At 39.7% G+C, this 19,031-nt stretch overlaps 1 protein-coding gene across 1 annotated transcript in view; it reads left to right on the top strand.

Annotated features, from left to right (window-relative positions):
* RYK (receptor-like tyrosine kinase) overlaps window positions 1-19,031 on the top strand; it is a 104,833-nt gene that overhangs the window by 26,377 nt on the left and 59,425 nt on the right. Inside the window, 4 exon segments of the mRNA XM_021069472.1 lie at window positions 949-1,070; window positions 11,807-11,906; window positions 13,909-14,043; window positions 17,195-17,248. Of these exon segments, the coding sequence (XP_020925131.1) occupies window positions 949-1,070; window positions 11,807-11,906; window positions 13,909-14,043; window positions 17,195-17,248 (411 nt within the window).

The following is a 19,031-nucleotide window of genomic DNA, read 5'->3' as shown; positions in this document are numbered from 1 at the left end:
TGTGGGCAATAGTACTTAGCCAGCATTTAGTAATATTGTTTTGTTCTCTTTTTAATTGATTTTTTTGGTTACCTCATATTTTTTCACAATAATTACTGATTTTCCACTCGAGATAGTGATTAAATTTTGCCTTTAAAATTTTGAATTAATTTTAAAGAAAATACTTAATACAGGTAGGATGAAGGGGTATCACAAAATTGAGAAACATGATAGGTGTTGGAGGTTGGCCAAGAAAGTGGTATGAGGAGTGAAATTTGAAATCTTTTAAGCATTGTTTCCTAGGCATTGTGGTTCTCTTTTATCTGCAGTACTAACTTGTCTAACAAATGATTACTGAGCATCTGCTTTGTGCAGAGAGCTGTCCTTAGAATACAAGAAGTATGGTGTTCTCCACCTTGTTGTCTAGCTAGGGAAGCGGCTGTGTGTCTGTGCGGCAGGTGGTGTGACTGGACCCCTTATCAGAGTGGCCGGCACGTTGTGCTGACAGAAGCCGAGATCATCTCTGACTATATAGTCTTAAAGCCTTGGCTCACGCAAATTGTTTTCATCCAGGTAACTCACTTCCTAAATCCTCATCAGTTTTGCAGGGTGAAGGGGCTTTTGTTTGTAGATGTGTCTCTGAGAAGGTCTGTGTCCAGAAGGAAGGGTGTCCCTTAGTTCTTGGAATATAGTGTGGCTACTAGAGTTCTGGGTCCAGCCTCCCTAAGCTTAGCTGGAGAGCCCCTTACTTGTTCTGAGGCTGAGTTTCTTCATCTTTGCTGGCAATGATGAAACCCGGTGTCCTTTCTGCTTCATAAGGCAGCACGTGTGAGATAACGTTTGTGATGTACATTTGTACATCAGTGTTATTTTTACTCTATTATTATTATCAGTGTTTGAAATACTGATGGTTAGTGCTTTTGAGGTTATTTTAAGCATTTAATGTTTTTTTTCTTTTTTCTTTCCTAGGTCTTGATGCAGAACTTTATTATGTGAGAAATGACCTTATTAGTCACTACGCCCTATCCTTTAACCTGTTAGTACCCAGCGAAACAAATTTCCTGCACTTCACTTGGCATGCAAAGTCCAAGGTAAGAGAGTGGTTAACCAAAGATGCCAATACAGGACCACTCAGGCCCAGGGACTGAGATAAGGGCTGTATCTAAGGGGTAGGCTGCCAGTGCGCAAGAGGATCAGTGGGTGGTGGGCTGTACTGGGTCTTTTCAGGTTTATATTTTAAAGCTTGAGCCTGTTCCTCTAGACTTTCTCAAATCCTTGAAAGTGAAAGTAGCCATCATTTATGTGATTAGCATATGATAGAACACAAATCTTTTCAGGCTTTTGAAATAGCTTTAGCTTGAAGAGGGGACAACAGCACCTGCTAATGATGGTTCTGTTTTGATGAAGTGACATAAGTGGGGGCTAGGGGAATTGATAAGATAAGTATTTTAGACATGTTTGAGGTGATGAATATAGTTCTCCTATTTATGGAGAAATGGTGAAATTAAGGAACAGCAGATGCAGACACCCATGTGTGCTGTGGCTAAGCTTTAACTGTAAGGAACCTCTTTCCTGGTTTAGTTGTTGCTGAATTCTTCACATTTCCTCCAAGAGTCTGGGCTGTAATATTAACAAGTTTTCTCTTAAGTGAAAGAGTGAGAGCCCACCTCCCCAAGTCAACCTCAGTTTCTTTTATCAGCGTTATATATAAGCTTCTGAGTAGGATTTTATTTGGAAAATAAAAATAGTTTTTTGCTACTAAAAGCAAATAAGAATACTTATTATAGAGTTTAGAGTTTATTTTATAAATTATTATAAAGTGGTATCTGTCCTGATATTTGTTATGGTGTTTGTTTTTGTTTGTTTTTTTAAGGGCCATACCTGCAACCTATGAAAGTTCTCAGGCTAGGGGCTGAATTGGAGCTGCAGCTGCTGGCCTACGTCACAGTCATGGCAACGCCAGATCTGAGCTGAGTCTGTGACCTACACCACAGCTCACAGCAATGCTGGATTAATCCACTAAGCAGGGCCAGGGATCAAATCTGCGTCCTCAGGGATACTGGTCAGATTTGTTACCACTGAGCCGCAACAGGAACTCTATGTTACAGGTCATTTAAATTTGACCACTTTATTTATTTATTTATGTTTGTCTTTTTTTTTAGGGCCGCATCTGAGGCATATGGAGGTTCCCAGGCTTGGGATAGAATCGGATCTGTAGCCGCTGGCCTATGCCAACAGCCACAGCAACTCGGGACCCGAGCCATGTCAGCAACCTACACCACAGTTCACAGCAATGCCAGATCCTTTAACCCACTGAGCGAGGCCAGGGATTGAACCTGCATCTGCATCTTCATGGATACTAGTTGGATTTGTTTCTGCTGCACCACAAAGGGAACTCCCTCAACCACTAGTTTTTGCATCTGTGTTTGGGTTTCACTTTTAGCCTCTTCCTCACACTGGAAGAGGTCAGCTCTGCCCTGGGTAACTATTTGGTGGGAGTGTTGTGGAAGGAATTTATTTGTGGAGTGGTGGTGTTGAATTTTAAGTTCCCTTGCAGCTCTGATATCCATTGTTTCTATGAACATCTTTGCGGCAGAGAAGCTTTTTATATTCTCCAGAAAATTGACAGTTAGTCCTTTGTTACTTTTCCTGCCTTTAATATTCATGAATATAAAACCAAATACTGCATGTATTTTAAAATAGGAAAAAAATCTAATGAAATAGTAGAGATTCATTTCTGGGTACACTACTGACCTTGAACAGAATTTGATTGTTTCTGGGCCCACTTGAGAGAAAAGAATGCTGATAATACCATGAGAATGTTTCCTGGGCAAGTGTATGGGTAGGAACTTAGGAATAAAAAGGCATTGTGGGGTGTAGCAGTTAGAATTGAAGAGAATTAAACATATTCATTCATATACTGTTTTTTTTTTTTTGTTTGTTTGTTTGTTTTAATTTGGAGGGAGTGAATCTCAGGGATCTGACTTATAGTGGGTGCCTAAGGAGTCTTAGGAGCCTGTAACAAGGAGCAGATTGGAGTGGAGGAGAGTGGAGAGAAGAAGGGGCTCAGGTGAATATATGTGTTTAAATTGGAAGCAGTGTTGGCCTGGGTACCGGTCGGGTCAGGAGAAGCCTTAGTATAGCTCTGTTGTGTTCCATATTCTCCACATTATCTTGTAGAGCATGATTTCTAAACTATTTCTGTGGTGCACATTTGGGCTGCTCTTGCTGGTGTGATAGGTCTTGTAAGGCAACAATACCCTGACTTGTTGGAGGGTATCACCAGTTGTTTACACGTTGAGGCCAGAAGCCTAGAAGGGATCTCAGACTCCTCCTTCACTTCCAAGTCCAATTGACTCTCTGTCATAATTACACCTTAAATTCATATCTCCTGTCTCTCTCAAGACCTAATGCCTCATCCTTAGTTTGGGCTTTCATAATTTCTTTTTTTTTTATTACTCAAATGAATTTATCACATCTGTAGTTGTATAATGATCATCACAGTCCAGTTTCACAGGATTTCCATTCCGCAACCCAAGCACATCCCCCCACTCCCCAAACTGTCTCCTCCAGAGACCATAAGTTTTTCAATGTCTGTGAGTCAGCATCTATTCTGCAAAGTTCAGTCTGTCCTTTTTTCAGATTCCACATGTCAGTGAAAGCATTTGGATGTTGGTGTCTCATTGTATGGCTGACTTCACTTAGCATGATAATTTCTAGGTCCATCCATGTTGCTAAAATGCTGGTATTTCATTCATTTTAATGGCTGAGTGATATTCCATTGTGTATATGTACCACATAATTTCTTAAAGAGATAGGGAAATAGTCTGGTTTCCTTGCCTCTGGACTGACCTCTTGCAGCACCCCCCACAAAGCTGCTCTAGGGCTGTCAGTTGCCACTGCAATAAAGTTATGATTTCTTAGGAAGCCTTCGTGATCTTGTCCCAGTCTTTCTTTTCTGCCTGCCCTCCAGATAATTGTTTGGTGCTTTTTTTTTTTTGTCTGGCAGGTTCTCGAATGTGTTATGCTCTGTGACATTGCTGCTGTTTGGTCTGCCAGAAATGCCCTTTTCTCATTATTATTTTTTTTTTTTTTTCCCTTTTTAGTGCTGCCCTTTCAGCGTATGGAAGTTCCCAGGCCAGGGGTCGAATTGGAGCTGTGGCAGCCACAGCAATGCCAGACCTGAGCCATGTCTATGACCTTCACCATGTCTATGACCTACACCACAGCTCATGGCAATGCCAGATCCTTAACCTACTGAGTGAGGCCAGAGATGGAACCCACATTTTCCTGGATACTAGTCCAGTTCTTAATCCGCTGAGCCACAAAGGGAACTCCCCTTTCCTCATTCTTTACCTCATTAATTCCTGTGTATCTCATAAAACTCAGACCCGCTGTCACCTCTTTTTTATCTGTATTTTCTGTACTCACAGTGACTTCTCTTTCCTCCCTTGTAGCTCTCATCATACTCTAAGAATATTTCAGTAGTTTAGTATTTTAGTAATCTTTTCTGTCTCCTTCCAAGATGCTGAGCACATTAAGGGTAGGAACCTCTTTGCGTCTTTCTCTGTGTCCTCCATGCCTGGTATGTCACCTGGTACTTAGTTGCAGGCACTCCTTAACTGGTTACATAAGATACACAGGTAGTAAGCCACAGGGCACAGCTTAACACACACGGATTTAGAACTTTTCAGAGTTAGAATATGCTGTTTTAGGCATGGTGGATTTCCTGTATCTCGAATCGTGAAAACATAGGTTAGGTACACTTGACAAACTAGTTGACGAACCAGTTTCACATGTGGGATTTTTCAGACATTGTACTCTGAATAAAGTTGTAAATTTGGAAAAATGAATAGAATTCATAGTTTGAAAGTATAGCTAAATTTATTTCACAGTTCATCTGTAGCAGGTATAAGAATTCAGAGGAAAATACTAATCATGTTATATCTTAAAATGTTTTACCGTAAGAAAAACTAAGGAATTATGTGTATGTTAATCTAATTTAAGGTTTGGCCTCCATTGCAGCTCCTAATCCCAGTTTTAGGTCTTAATTTCTGGTGATTTTAACACAGTTGATTAATTGAGGTTTGTCTGTTTTAAAAATTAATCTTTTGAGTATTTCATATATGCATATGGTACAAAATTCAAAAGGCACATGGCTATACAGTGAAAAATAAACCCCCTACACCTTCCCAGTACCATCCTCAAGCAGTCTAGCCACAGTTCCCCTCCACTGACAGCCACTGTTTCCTGATTCTGGTCTCCTCTCCTGAAGATAGTCAGTGCGTGCATAACCATCTGTATGTGTGTGTGCGTATGTATGTGTATATATCTATACATATTTTGAAATGGGGAAGTCCTACAAGGGGGCAGGAGGGACATGGTGAAGAGTTCTTCACTTGGTTATGTCAGCTTTGGGATGCAGTCAGGAACTTTCAGGAGGGCTATGGCTCCCAGGCGTTAACCTTTGCAGCTCTTGCTTTTTAAGAATTGCCAGAAAATGAGATATTTTCTCCCCAAAACCTCCAGGCATCTTGGTATGTCACTTCACATTGAAGATAATTTAAGGTTAGTTTTTAACACATCAAAGCTTTTGATAATAGTGTTGTTCTCCAGTGTTTACGTGACTGTGTTTCATCTTGCTAAACAGATTGTGGTCTTCTCAGGGGCTGGAGCTGTGTCTTATTCTTGACATGTGTGTCACACTGCCTTAGTGAGTGGTTGGTAAATACATTGGGTTAATTGCATTTCCAGATGGGATGAGAACTCTGGTATTGCTTCTCTTTCACAAGGCCACACACTCAAAAAACCAAACCAAAACAAAAGCCAAACAAAAAACGACTACTGGTGGTTTTAACAATTAATTACTTTCTTCTATGTTCCAGATCATTCTCCAGTATTGAGAAAAAAACCCTACAACTGCATCTGTTAAGTGTCAGTAGATATTTTAGCTTGCTGAAAGGCAAAAATATACCAACATGTAGCAGAATACTCTCCCTACTCACTCCCATCCCCTAGCTGGTCTCTGGTTTCAGGAATTCATCATTGTCGGGAGGGTCTGCAGGGAACTTGTGCAGAGTTTCTACAATGGCTCCAGGGGCCAGCCTGCTGTATTCCCTGCCGAGTGGAGTTTCTGTGAGAAAGACAGCACTTTCGGTAATTTCAGAGAAATTAAAAGGCTGTTTGGCTGTAGGCAAGCATGTTCACTTCCTAGCTGTACCATCTTCCAAAAGGAAGTGGCTTTACTCATCAGCTGCCTATTTGCAATTGCCATTTGTTTCCAAGTAAGGGAAGATTACCAAAAATGTTTATTTCTTAGCTTATTCAAATATTTATATTTTCTCTAGGTTCTTTTCTGAAGTATTTTTGGCTCACTCTTTTTTTCTGATAAACAACTGCTGTTCAAATTTCCTTTGTTCCAAGTAGATTATAAATGTTAGCTTTAGAGCAGGTCTGTTTCTTTGAAGGATCATTGGCAAATGGGATTCCATTAGATCGATACATGTGGAAGTAGAGAAAATTGGACCTTAATAATTGTCAGTTTCTTCTCTAACCCTAGAAACTACAATTTAAAATTTTATGTTCTAAAGATTCCAGAGGGAGAAGAATGCCTTACATGTTTAGGCACGTCCTCAAAAAGAGAGGAAACAAAGCACAGGCACTAAGCACACATCTTAGTGTTCCAGGGTGCTCTTGTCGAAGGATGGGGCTTCTCAGAAATGGTACTCAGTCCCTTCACCACCTCTCCCCATGCCCCTGGCTCTACCCAGCTCCACTCAGAAGCTCATTTCCCTCCCTTTAGCTCTTCTTTCCCCCTTGCTGTCCCCCGCCCTCAGCAGTGCATTAGGGCCTTTGACCCCATTTGCTGCTCACTCTCTTCTGCCCCAGGGGTTCTGGTCCCCTGCTAGCTGTGCCTCTGCTTGTAGTAACCAAGACCTAGAATAAAGGAGACAACATGTATGGGGAAGCATAATCTTTGGATTTGAATCTGTTAAACTTGAGAACTTTGAGATTATTAGGTAGATATGTCTAATAGGTAATTGCACATATGGAAGAGAATGAAGACACAGGAGAGTGAGAGAGATGCATTGATGGTACAAGATCCCATCGATGGCGATGTAGTCTAGAACCTAGTGTACTAGGAGAGAAAGTTTTACCATTTGGAGAGGATAATAAATCTGCCCTTGGGATTGGAGTGCAGAGGTTGAGTGCTCTAACAGATCTGCCTGGTGCTGAAGAGAAATTCAGAAAGGGCATTCCTGTGGCCCAGCCAAAAGGCACAAGAGCATTGTCCAAGGGTAGGGGAGTGGGGAGGGCGGCCGGTGGTGGGACTGTAGATCCTGAGAGCTTTGGAGTGAGAAGACCAGGGAGAGAGGCATGAGTGAGGAAGGGATTGCTGAGCCTGGGGCTCGTCTTTGTGTAAGAGCATCTTTTGCGTTTGGGATGTGATTTCCCTCAGCAGTGCTGGGCAGCAGGAGTAGAGTCAGAGGTGGTCAGGGTCTGGATGGCAATACGACTGTGTCAGTAACATAGTCTTCTTTGGGGACAGGCTATGGGAAAGTGACACCAGGACCCTGGCTAGGCTGGAGAGGATGGAAATAGCTTTATTGGCCATTGCATCCCAGCTATAAGCATAAGCCCTTGGCTTATAAATGTGCTTCTCAGTTGGTTGAATCAGAGTGTTGAAGACAACTGATTTTGTAGGAATTGGAGGTAATGGGATCTTTGATACAGTAGAATTTTTGCATTTGTTTTGGTTATGGAACAATTCTTCAGTACAAGGAATACTGATTACTTAATATTGAAGCCACTGGGAAGATGGCAGGAGGCAAAGTGACCCTCTGCAAAGTCCTGTGTGTCATTGATGATGATGGCAAGACAAATAGCCATACTCATGCCATCATCGTAATCAGTAGTTATGAGTAGCAATTGTGAGCTTCAGAGAGTAGGGAATTTTGCCTGAGGAAGGGATGTATAGAAAGGATCTAATGATCCTCAAAGAATGCTGATCCTATTTTCTAGGCCTTGAGGTTTAAGAGTTGTAGGAACTGAATGATGGGAAAGCCAGGCTGGGGAGAAAGTAAGGAAGACTCTTGTGAATGGGCTGAGAGTGTGGAAGGCTGTTCAGAATAATGGGGTTCCCAAGATGGGGGATAAAACAGAAGGGCTGCAGCATTGTTCTTGGCAGGGCATAGCTAGGCTTGTGCTAGAATCTCTGGGGTCAGAAGTAGGCTGGTGCTTATGGGGAAGTACAGTAAGGCCTAGGGTGGCTACTCTGAAATGACTGCTGATGCCACTGGGGTCTGTATTTATCAGATGGGATCAGTGCCAGACTGACAGGTGTGTTGTATTAACTATCCTATTTGATCTTCATATCCTGGTTGTATTAGCCTCATTTTATAAAAACTAGAATTTAGAAAAATAAGTAAGTTACCTGATGGTTGCACAGTCTCGTTTCCAACCCAATTCGTGCTGACTGTGCTTAATTTCTTGCATAAATTACCTCTTCATGCATTGTCCTGTTTAGAGATAGCCTGAATATAGGGATATTATAATCAATGCATTCTCTTAAAGTTAGCTGTCAATGAGAATTGCTGGAAAGCCTGCTTCTTCTTGGCCCAAACTCGCTAGGCTGTAGCTCTCTCGCACCCCCTGGTGGCAGTGATGGTATTGTGGCAGCTAAGGTGAGAGCCAGGGTACCACTAACTCACTGATGTGCAGCAGCAAGAACATTCCCTTTGTTGTGAACTTGGCAATTACCAGATACAGCATTTAATAATTGTTTGTATACCTATCTTAGCTGTAAAGCAATAATTTAATATTTGCATACACTTGCAGTGTTCAGGGAATTTTTGAAAAAGTGAAGAGGCCCAGAGAGGGAGTTAAATTCAGCCCTTCTTCTTCTTCTTTTTTTTTTTTTAATTATTTATTTATTTATTTATTTATTTTTTATCTTTTGTCTTTCGAGGGCCACACCTGCAGCATATGGGGGTTCCCAGGCCAGGGGTCAAATCGGAGCTGCATCCACCAGCCTATACCACAGGCACAGTAACATGGGATCTGAGCCGCGTCTGCACCCACACCACAGTTCACTGCAAGGCGGGATCCTTAAACCCACTGAGTGAGGCCAGGGACCGATCCCAAGACCCCATGGCCACTAGTCGTGTTCGTTAACCACTGAGCCATGACGGCAACTCCTGGATTAAGCCCTTCTTATCCATGGGTTAAAACACCTCCTGACTCAGTCAGTGCCCAGGTGTCCATGCTTGCTTTTGCAATCTGGGAGATCACTCTTTCCCTGTTTTCTGTCATCTTTGTCACGTCCCATTTGGTGGTTCTTTTCATTTGCATACAGAAATATTTGAGTATCTCCCATTGACAAAAGAAGAAAGCAAGATTTTGAAATCTACCTCCCCCACCTCCACCCTGCCCCCCACCATTACCTGAGTCCATTCTTTCTAGTTAAGTTTCTTAAATAATGGTTTCTTGAACCCCTTTCCTACTACTCTTTTGCTAGCCCACTGCCTTTTGGCTTCTGCCAATCCCAGGCTTCACCAAAAAGCCCTTGTTGAATTGAATGGGGGGGGGGGCATTCTTTTTGAAACTCCAGAGCAGGACAAAGAATAACATGAAATATAAGTCCTTGTTGAAAGTCTTGAAGGTGGCAGCTGTTTGGAATTTCAGCCATTGCTTTGCAGTTTGAGCTGTTTCTTTCATGAACATCTCTAGCAACAGGGCTGTATTTCTTGAGTGATGCTGATTGGTTCTTTTAAGCCACCTATGTAGGCCTGGTTATTGATAGAGAATATTGGCGTTTCAGGGATGTCTTCCTAGTCATCTCTTTTCCTTTCTGAATTCTGAATCACGTGAGAGATAGACCGAGAGGTCAGATGGGCATCCAAACATAAACTTTCAAAACAGTGAAAACTGGACTAGAGAATGTGACTTAGATATTCTATGAGAAATTTGTGCCTTGGAATCTGCTTGTGAGGTGAATGGGTCTGCAACTGACCTCATCCATCAGTCCCATGCAGGCCCTTAGCTTGGCTTTCATCAACTACAGAAGCCGTTGGTTACTAGTCATTGTCTGTAAATTACACATCTCAACTCCTTGATTCTTGTATCTATCTACCTCTCCGACAAGGGCTGTGGTCCTCAGTAGGACTTCTGAATCCTAGATGGCAGATTGTACAGGAGAGTGGTGGTACTGTTTTGGGCATCACATGGAGGATGATGGATTATTGGATTGAAATTTTACCCAATTGAAAATTCCTTCGAACAGATGAACAAACATGACAAAACAAAGAGTCGAGTACAGAGAACAAAACAGGTGAGGGGCTGGGGAGAAGAAAGAAATAGGTGAGGGAGATAAAGATACAAACTTCCAGTTGTAAAATAAATGAGTCAGAGGTATGAAATTTACAGTGTGGGGAGTATAGTCAATAACTACATAATATCTTTGTGGTGACATATCATAACTAGACTTACTGTGATCATTTTGAAATGAATAGGAACAAACCACTATGTTGTATGACAGGAACTAACATAATGTTGTAGGTCAGTTATACTTCAAAAACCAATGAATGTACAGATGAACCCATAGAAAAAGAGACCAGATTTGTAGTTACCAGAGGAAGGGGATGAAGGGAATTGGATGAAGGCAGTGAAAAGGTACTACAAACATTATAAGATAAATAAGTGCTAGGGATGGAATGTATGACATGATAATATAATCAACACTGCTGTATGTTATGTATGAGCTTTCTGTTTTTTTTTTTTTTTTTTTTTAACTGGTACGTGACAATTCTACATGCTGTATTTTTTATTTTTTATTTTTTTTGGTCATGCCTGTGCCATGCAGAAATTCTCCAGGCCAGGGATTGAACCCTCATCACAGCAATGACAACACCAGATCTCTAGCTGCTAGGCCACCAGGGAACTCCAGATATGAATATTTTAAGAGAGCAAATCCTAAGAGTTACCACAAAATTTATTTTCTATTTCTCTAATTTTGCATTGGTATGAGATCAGGAATGTTTACTAAATTTATCATGATAAGCATTTCATCATATAAATCAAATCATTATGCTATAACCACTTTAAACTTATACAGTCAATTATATTTCAGTAAAACTGGAAGAAAAAGAAAAAACACACCCCCAAGACAGTAATCTAATAGGTCATATAAGAGGCAACACTGGTGGGGAAAAGTCTCAGAATCAGACTCAATAGAATCTACCCTGACTCAATAGAGTAGAATTAGTGGCTTCTACTTTGGCAACTTTGTGTATATTAAACTCTTCTGGCTTGGTTCCTTTAACTGTTTAAAAAACAACAACAACAACAACAAACATTCCTAGGACTTTTCCTGACAAATTTGAACTTTTGAAAAAATTTATTATTATCATTATTATTATTTTAACCCTCTCAGCCACCATGGAATTCCTGAACCTTTTTTTTTTTCTTTTTATTGCTGCACCTGTGACATATGGAGCAGGCTAGGGGTCAAATTGAAACCGAAGCTGCTGGCCTGCGCCACAGCCACAGCAGTGCTGGATCTGCGCCCTACACTGCAGCTTGCCTCAATGCTGGATCCTTCATCCACCGAGCAAGGCCAGGGATGGAACTTGCATCCTCACAGAGACTATGTTGGGTTCTTAATCCATTGAGCTACAATGGGAACTCTTGAACTTTTTTTTTAAGCCAGCTTATTGATATTTATGAAAGACTTATGCATTCATTAATTAATGATCTAATCAGTGAGGTCAAGCTGTTAGTGCCCTTTCTGTTACCATAGATCTAATTTGTTTATTTCTCCATTTTACAGGTTGAATATAAGCTGGGATTCCAAGTAGACAATTTTGTGGCTATGGATATGCCCCAGGTCAACATTTCTGCTCAGGGGGAAGTTCCACGCACTTTATCAGGTGAGTCTCAATGACAGTTTAACATACTGTTCTTAACTGTGTCCCCTATAGGGTATACTATACCCTCAAAGGTTCCCTATACCCTTTGAGTTAAATTCAAAGAACAGTTTAACTACTGAGTTGTAGTGTTCTACACACACACATAGGTCTAAAATGTATAATTTTTGTAAATAGTGATTATTTGGACTATTTAAAACATTCCCTCTTCTCCATCCCCTCCAGAACTGTCTGCCCTCAGCTGTTTTTATCTCCTTCTCTGCATCGCTGGCCCCCACCTGGGTCCCTTTGTCTGTTTTTCTTTGATTAGTTCCTGTACTGCAGCCCAGATGGTCCTTTAACACTCACTTCTGACCATGTGAGATGAAGCTCCTTAGTGCCCCCAGTCCCATCACCTGAATACATTCCAGACTCTCCAGCCAGTGTAGTGTGTTTACCATCTGCCCCTGGCTGCCTGTCCAGCTTCTTTGCAGCGTTTGCGCCAGTGTCCCAGCAGTGCCACACTACACGAATTCTGATAGCCAGGCCTTTGCATATGCTGGTCCCTGTATTTGGAACAATCTTTTCATCTTTCTTGCTTGTGAATTTCTGTTCATACCAAATATTCTACAAGACTCAAAATCTCTACTCTCCTTTTCCTGACTCCTCTCTTTCTAATAACTCTTCTGTTCTTCTTGCCCTATCGGATCTTATATTTAAATGTTTTGAACAGATCACATTAACTTGTAATTCTTTATCTCTCTCTGCTAGCCTGTGGCCACCCTGAGGGCAGGCGCTGTCTTTTTCAGCTGTCTACCCTTGGTGCCTAGCATAGCATCTGGAGCAGGATGGACACTCAGAACATGTCTAAGTAAATGATTGAAGTGTCATATTTACACCAGTTGAACTACTTTTGAGCCAGCCTTTTGAGAAAGGCTCCTAAAGATGTGATTTTAAGAAAATGAACAATTTAAAAGTTGAAAGCATAAGCCCCAATGTTGTGGAACTTTTTCTAGCAATCTTACTCACTGTTAACAAGTGACATAAATTAAACTTTTAAGAGAACATGGGAAGACTGGTTAATTTTTATGCGTCATTAAAGAAATTCAGAAATGCTCATATTGCTTGTATAGATGGTAGAACGATGTATTCTCAATTTGTAGAAAAATGATCTTAAACTGAAAGATTGAAAAAAAAGTGTGCACCAAAGTCTTTTATCCCACTGCTACAATAATTGATTAAAGACAGTTTCTGCTAGAAAGTTTTTTTTAATTCATAGTTGAAAAAAAATTTGAGTTTGATTAATAGGTTTATATTTAACCTCTTCATTAAGAACAATATATAAATGTATTTTGGCAGTGAATTTTTTCCTTTTTAGCAAGTAATTTTTGTTGTTAACTGTTGCTGATTGTGACCAGTGAGGTAGCGGAGTTTGCTGCTTTCTAGTAATAAGAGGACTTATGAGACAAAGTGATATATTAAAAATCATAAGCAAAAGTTGAAAATAATTTTTGTCCTTTATGTCTTGGTTTTTTTGCTTTTTTTTTTTTGGTCTTTGTACCTTTTTCTAGGGCCGCTCCTGTGGCATATGGAATTCCCAGGCTAGGGGTCTAATCGGAGCTGTAGCCACTGGTCTACACCAGAGCCACAACAATGCAGGATCCGAGCCGCATCTGCATCCCACACCACAGCTCACCACAACACCAGATCGTTAACCCACTGAGCAAGGCCAGGGATCGAACCCACAACCTCACGGTTCCCAGTCAGATTCGTTAGTCACTGCGCCACAACGGGAACTCCTCTTGGTTTGTTTTTTAATGCTGAATTTTGTATCTGTAATGAATGAAATAATATCTAAAGCCATGCAGTCTAAAGATAAGTTCTCTGAAAGTTTCTGCTTAGTATTTTATGTGAATGCATTATCTTTAGTTTTATTGCAACAAAAATACATTCTAAATTATTTAATAGGCATTAATGTTGATTTTTAGAAAATTAAAATTTTTTTTCTTATTTTTCTTTTAAACAGTGTTTCGGGTCGAGCTTTCCTGTACTGGCAAAGTAGATTCTGAGGTTATGATACTAATGCAGCTCAACTTGACAGTAAATTCTTCAAAAAACTTTACAGTCTTAAATTTTAAACGAAGGAAAATGTGCTACAAAAGTAAGAAATTTATTTACCAAAATATGCATTTTATATAGATATGAGGTCAGAAATAGATTTTTTCATTTTTTTTTTTCTTTTTACAGATTTATGATCAAATCTTGGGTATAGTTGCAAATGAGAAAAGAGAGAGCGCTAACTGATGAAATTCTGAGATAATCACCAGGTAGTTTATAACAGGAATTTCATTCAGGCCACACTCAGTCCCTGCTCTCTCAAAATCTTTTATCAGAACTGCTAAGAATGTTTTCCTTTGGGAATGTGAAATAGCACTAAAGTGGCTGAAGAGGTAAAAAAGTCAGGTACTTTTGATAGGAGCCCCTGAGTAATGGAGTATTAATTATTTCCTTTATACATTACTGTTATGTAGAAGCATTTCCCTGGGCCAGAAAGACCCGTCTTAGAGTTATATCTCTGCTCTTGGCAGGATATTGGAACAGGTTTCTTCACCTAAGTCTCTGTTTTTTTCATCTGTAAAATGGCATAAAAACCTGTTTCAGGAGGTTGGTTGGTTGGTTGGTTTATTTTAGATTAATTGAATCTGCTGTCCTGAAGCTTAGAATGCCATATGTGAATAATAAATGTGGAGATTTGGGTGTTGAATAATCTGTTACTCAAGAAATTACTGTGTCTATAAAAGAGCTCCAGCCAAAGTATTTTAGAATTCTCCTTCAGGGTTATCTAGTACAACCTACTCACTTTAAGTTTCAGAGAGGTTAAAGCAACCTGAATTTATAAAGTCACATAGATAGAGCTGGTTAGGATCTAAGATAGAAAAAAAAAAAGCTAAAAACTCCTCTGAACTCTGGGTGCCTACTGTGTTCCAAGTGCTTTACACACATGAGACCTATTTAATGCTTACAGCATCCTTAGGCAATAGGTTCTCTCATTGTCTCCATTTTCTGAGGAGGAGGCTGAGGCTCAGAGAATCCCACCAGCTCGCCAAAGCCAGATAGCTGAGTGGTGTAGCTGGGTTGCAAATCCATGCTCTTGCTTCATTGTCAACACATTTCCTAGTTGAAGTTACTGCTGAGTGTTACCTGGGACCAGAACACATGTTATAATGGTTAATGTCCAGCTACATACCAGTGAAAAAGCTGTACTGCATTAAAATGGGCATTTTTTTTTAAGTTTTAATCTTTTAATTAGAATAAATATAAGCAATTATTCTATATATTTTCCCAGTTTTATTGAGATATAATTGACATACATGACTCTTTAAGGTGTGCAGCATAATAGCTTTGATTTACATACATTGAGACATGATTATCACAGTAAATTTACTAAGCACTCATCATTTCTTTCTTTTTTTTTTTTTTTTTTGGCTTTTTGCCATTTCTTGGGCCGCTCCCATGGCATATAGAGGTTCCCAGGCTAGGGGTCCAATTGGAGCTGTAGCTGCCAGCCTACACCAGAGCCACAGCAACGCGGGATCCGAGCCGAGTCGGCAACCTACACCACAGCTCACAGCAACACCAGATCATTAACCCCCTGAGCAAGGCTAGGGATCAAATCCTCAACCTCATGGTTCCTAGTTGGATTCGTTAACCACTGTGCCACGACGGGAACTCCAGCACTCATCATTTCATATGTACAATAGGTAAGGCAAAAAAAGAAAAAATTTTTTTCTTGTGATGAGAACTCTTAGTAGGTCCTCTCTTAATAATTACTTTCACATGTATCATACAGTTAACATACAACATTAACTCTAGTCACCATGCTGTGCATTATAGTCCCCGTATTTATAACTGCAAGTTTGTACCTTTTGAATACCTTCCTCCAATTCCTCCTCCTTCCTCACCCCCGTCTCTGATAATAGTAAATCTGATCCTTTTTTTTTAATGTTTGGGTTTTTTTAATTTTTAATTTTTTAGATTCTATAAACATATAAGTGAGATCATAGAGTATCTCATAGTCTTTCTCTGTCTGACTTACTTCACTTAGTATAAGGCCCTTGTCCTTGTTGCAGATGATAGGCTTTCCTTATTTTTTATGGCTGAATAGTATTCCTGTGTGTGTGTATGTGTGTGTGTGTGTGTGTGTGTGTAAGTACACATATTCACAATTTCTTTATCCAGCATGAGGATTATTTAAATGAAAAGTTAGCTTCTTTTTAGTTTTGGTGTTTTGATACATTTGTCAGTTCTTATGTATCCAGTTATGTACTTACTTTCATGTAATTTTAGAGCCAAAGTGGACTTTAGAGACTCTTGATTGTATCTAGTCATTATGAGGTTGTTATGAGGAGACTGCAACCTGGAGTCGCCACCTAAGCTTGCACAGCCAGTCAGTGAGAAGGGCAGGATGCCTGGATCCTGATCCCTAGAGAGGTGGTGGTGCCCGTACCATGGTGCTTCATCTGTTGTGCTTAAAGGCAGAATAATGGCCAAGTGCAATGGGATCTGTGGAGCCCACCAGTGCTAGTATCCACTAAGGTTAATGATTTGTTGATATTCAGAATGATCCCATACCTTCTCAATTTTCTTTAATATGTACATGAAAATTAACAGTTGATATAATTTTTTATTCTGTTTTAGACTTAAGTTTAATATAGCACTGCCCTTTTTATTTGGTGGTCATACTTCTGGCCAACCTAATCATCCAGTTCACATTCATGACTCTTTATATGATTGTAATATATTGATTTCTGTGGTTTTCCAGCTTACTACATTTTGAAAACTGTCTGCAACAGAAAACATACCTTTCCTGTATTGAATGTTAATGGTTGTTACTGGAAAGAAAAGTATCCTTTATCATATGAAGGTGGAAATTATTGGATCAGACAAATTTTGTTACTCTGAAACTCCTTAGTGCCTTTATTCTCTGCTAATGTGCACACCTCCACAAAGGTTATAATGTGCAGCTTTTCCCAGACTGCTTGACCACAGAAACCCCTTTTCATTGAGCATTTGTAAGTAATACCTATTGGATAATACAAGTTGTAGACTATTGACTGATGAGTATAGTGATAATTATCAGAATAGTAATATAGTATTTTTTATCTTGCAGCAAATACCTTATTACTTAGTTTAGGCAATGTTGTGTTAGAACACAGCACTATGTTAGAGAAAATTCAGAAAATAGAGTATTTAAGGATTTTAATGGAAAAGAAAGAATTTCTAAAGCATCTTTTATCTCCTTTTAAATTCAGAACTTGAAGAAGTAAAAACTTCAGCCTTGGACAAAAACAGTAGCAGAACTATTTGTAAGTGTTACTGTATTATCTTTTTTCCATCATTAAGGGATGAAAAATGGTTGATTGCAAATAAACATGATTTCATGAAGCTTGGAGGCTTTGTGGCTTTCATTTTGTCAGAAGATTGATGCCATGCTGTTTTATTTCATGGATGTTCTGTTAAAGTATGAACATGAAATATGTATAAGATCTGTATCTATTAGCAGAAGGTTAAGAAACCTAAATTGTGGCCTGAATGTAACTCTCAGTTAATTCCATCCAGGTGAAAATACAAGCTTAAAGATACCATGTTGTTTAAACCTATGGAACAGAAACTCAAAGTAGCTTTTTATTTTTTGGTAATGGTTGTGTAAGATAATATTACAGAGACTTCTTTTTCCTTTTCTGATATGACCATCACCTTAATTTCTATAAAAATCTACATTTGCCAATCCTGTACCATTGCTTCCCTTCTCTTTCAAATGATTGGTAGTTGGGGAGGGATAGAGTATTTTAAAGTACATCCTAGGCATCAATATCATTTCACCCATAAGTGTTTCAGTATGAATAACTTTTATTTATTTATTTATTATTATTATTGTCTTTTTGCCTTTCTAGGGCCGCTTCCCATGGCACATGGAAGTTCCCAGGCTAGGGGTTCAGTCGGAGCCATAGCCCCAGCCTACACCACAGCCACAGCAACACGGGATCTGAGGCATGTCTGCGACCTACACCACAGCTCACAGCAACGCCAGATCCTTAACCCACTGAGCAAGGTCAGGGATTGAACCCACAACCTCATGATTCCTAGTTAGATTCGTTAACCACTGTGCCACGACGGGAACTCCTGGATAACTTCTAAAAAAGCCATTAAAAAACAACCCACAGTTGCCCAACACCCATTCACTTGCATTTGATTTATCAATAGCTAGTCTGTGTTCAAATTAAATTGTTTCAAAACTGTCTTAGTACAGTTTCATCCCTGAATCAGGATCCAAATGAAGTCTACACACATTGTATTAAATTGACATGTATTTTATATCAATCAGAAACTATTCCCTTCCCTTTTATATCACTTACTTGTTGAAGAAAATGAGTCATTTGAGTCATACCGTTTCCCACATCTGCATTTTTATGGTGTCATTTAATATATTTTTTTCTCTTCTAAACTGATATTTAGATTTTATACCTAGTTAGATTGAGGATCAACTCTTTTGGCAAGAATGGTTCATAGATGGTAGCATGTGCTTCCTGTTTTATCTTTTTCATCACTTCAGGAGGCACAAAGCATTGGGACGTCTCAAAGCAGACCATTTTTGAGGTAAAATGATACGAGATTTGTCTGCCTTTGAAGAATATTTCATTTGTCTTTGAGAAGGAAATAAAACTCTTTTAAAAAATATCACTGCTCCCCAAATTATTTTTAAAAATTTGGTGATTTTACCAATTTCTTTTATGCTAGGAAGATTTATTTCTTTTAAGGAGAATATGGTATTTCATATCCGTGGTCTCTATCTGTTTCTCCCTTGCTCCCTCTCATCTCCCCTCCCTTTCTTTGTATCCGTCCATCTAACATTTACTGAGAGGCTATGGTATGCCGTGTGGTATGATTGAAGCAGAGGATTAATGTGTGCACAAAACAGACTCTCAGCCCCCAAGGGCTTCTAATGTAACAGAGGAAGTGGACAAGGCAGTAGGCGGTGATACCGTATCATGTGGAAGCTATGATGAGGCAAGCACAGGTGCTTGGGAACCCTGAAGAGAGGAGCATGTAATTTCTTTTGAGGGAGTGAAGGTCAGAGAAAAGTGATTT

Source organism: Sus scrofa, chromosome 13, assembly GCF_000003025.6.
Source record: "Sus scrofa isolate TJ Tabasco breed Duroc chromosome 13, Sscrofa11.1, whole genome shotgun sequence".
Taxonomy (NCBI): domain Eukaryota; kingdom Metazoa; phylum Chordata; class Mammalia; order Artiodactyla; family Suidae; genus Sus; species Sus scrofa.
The sequence above is the reverse complement of the archived record's forward strand: the minus strand, read 5'-3'. Positions and strand labels throughout refer to the sequence as shown.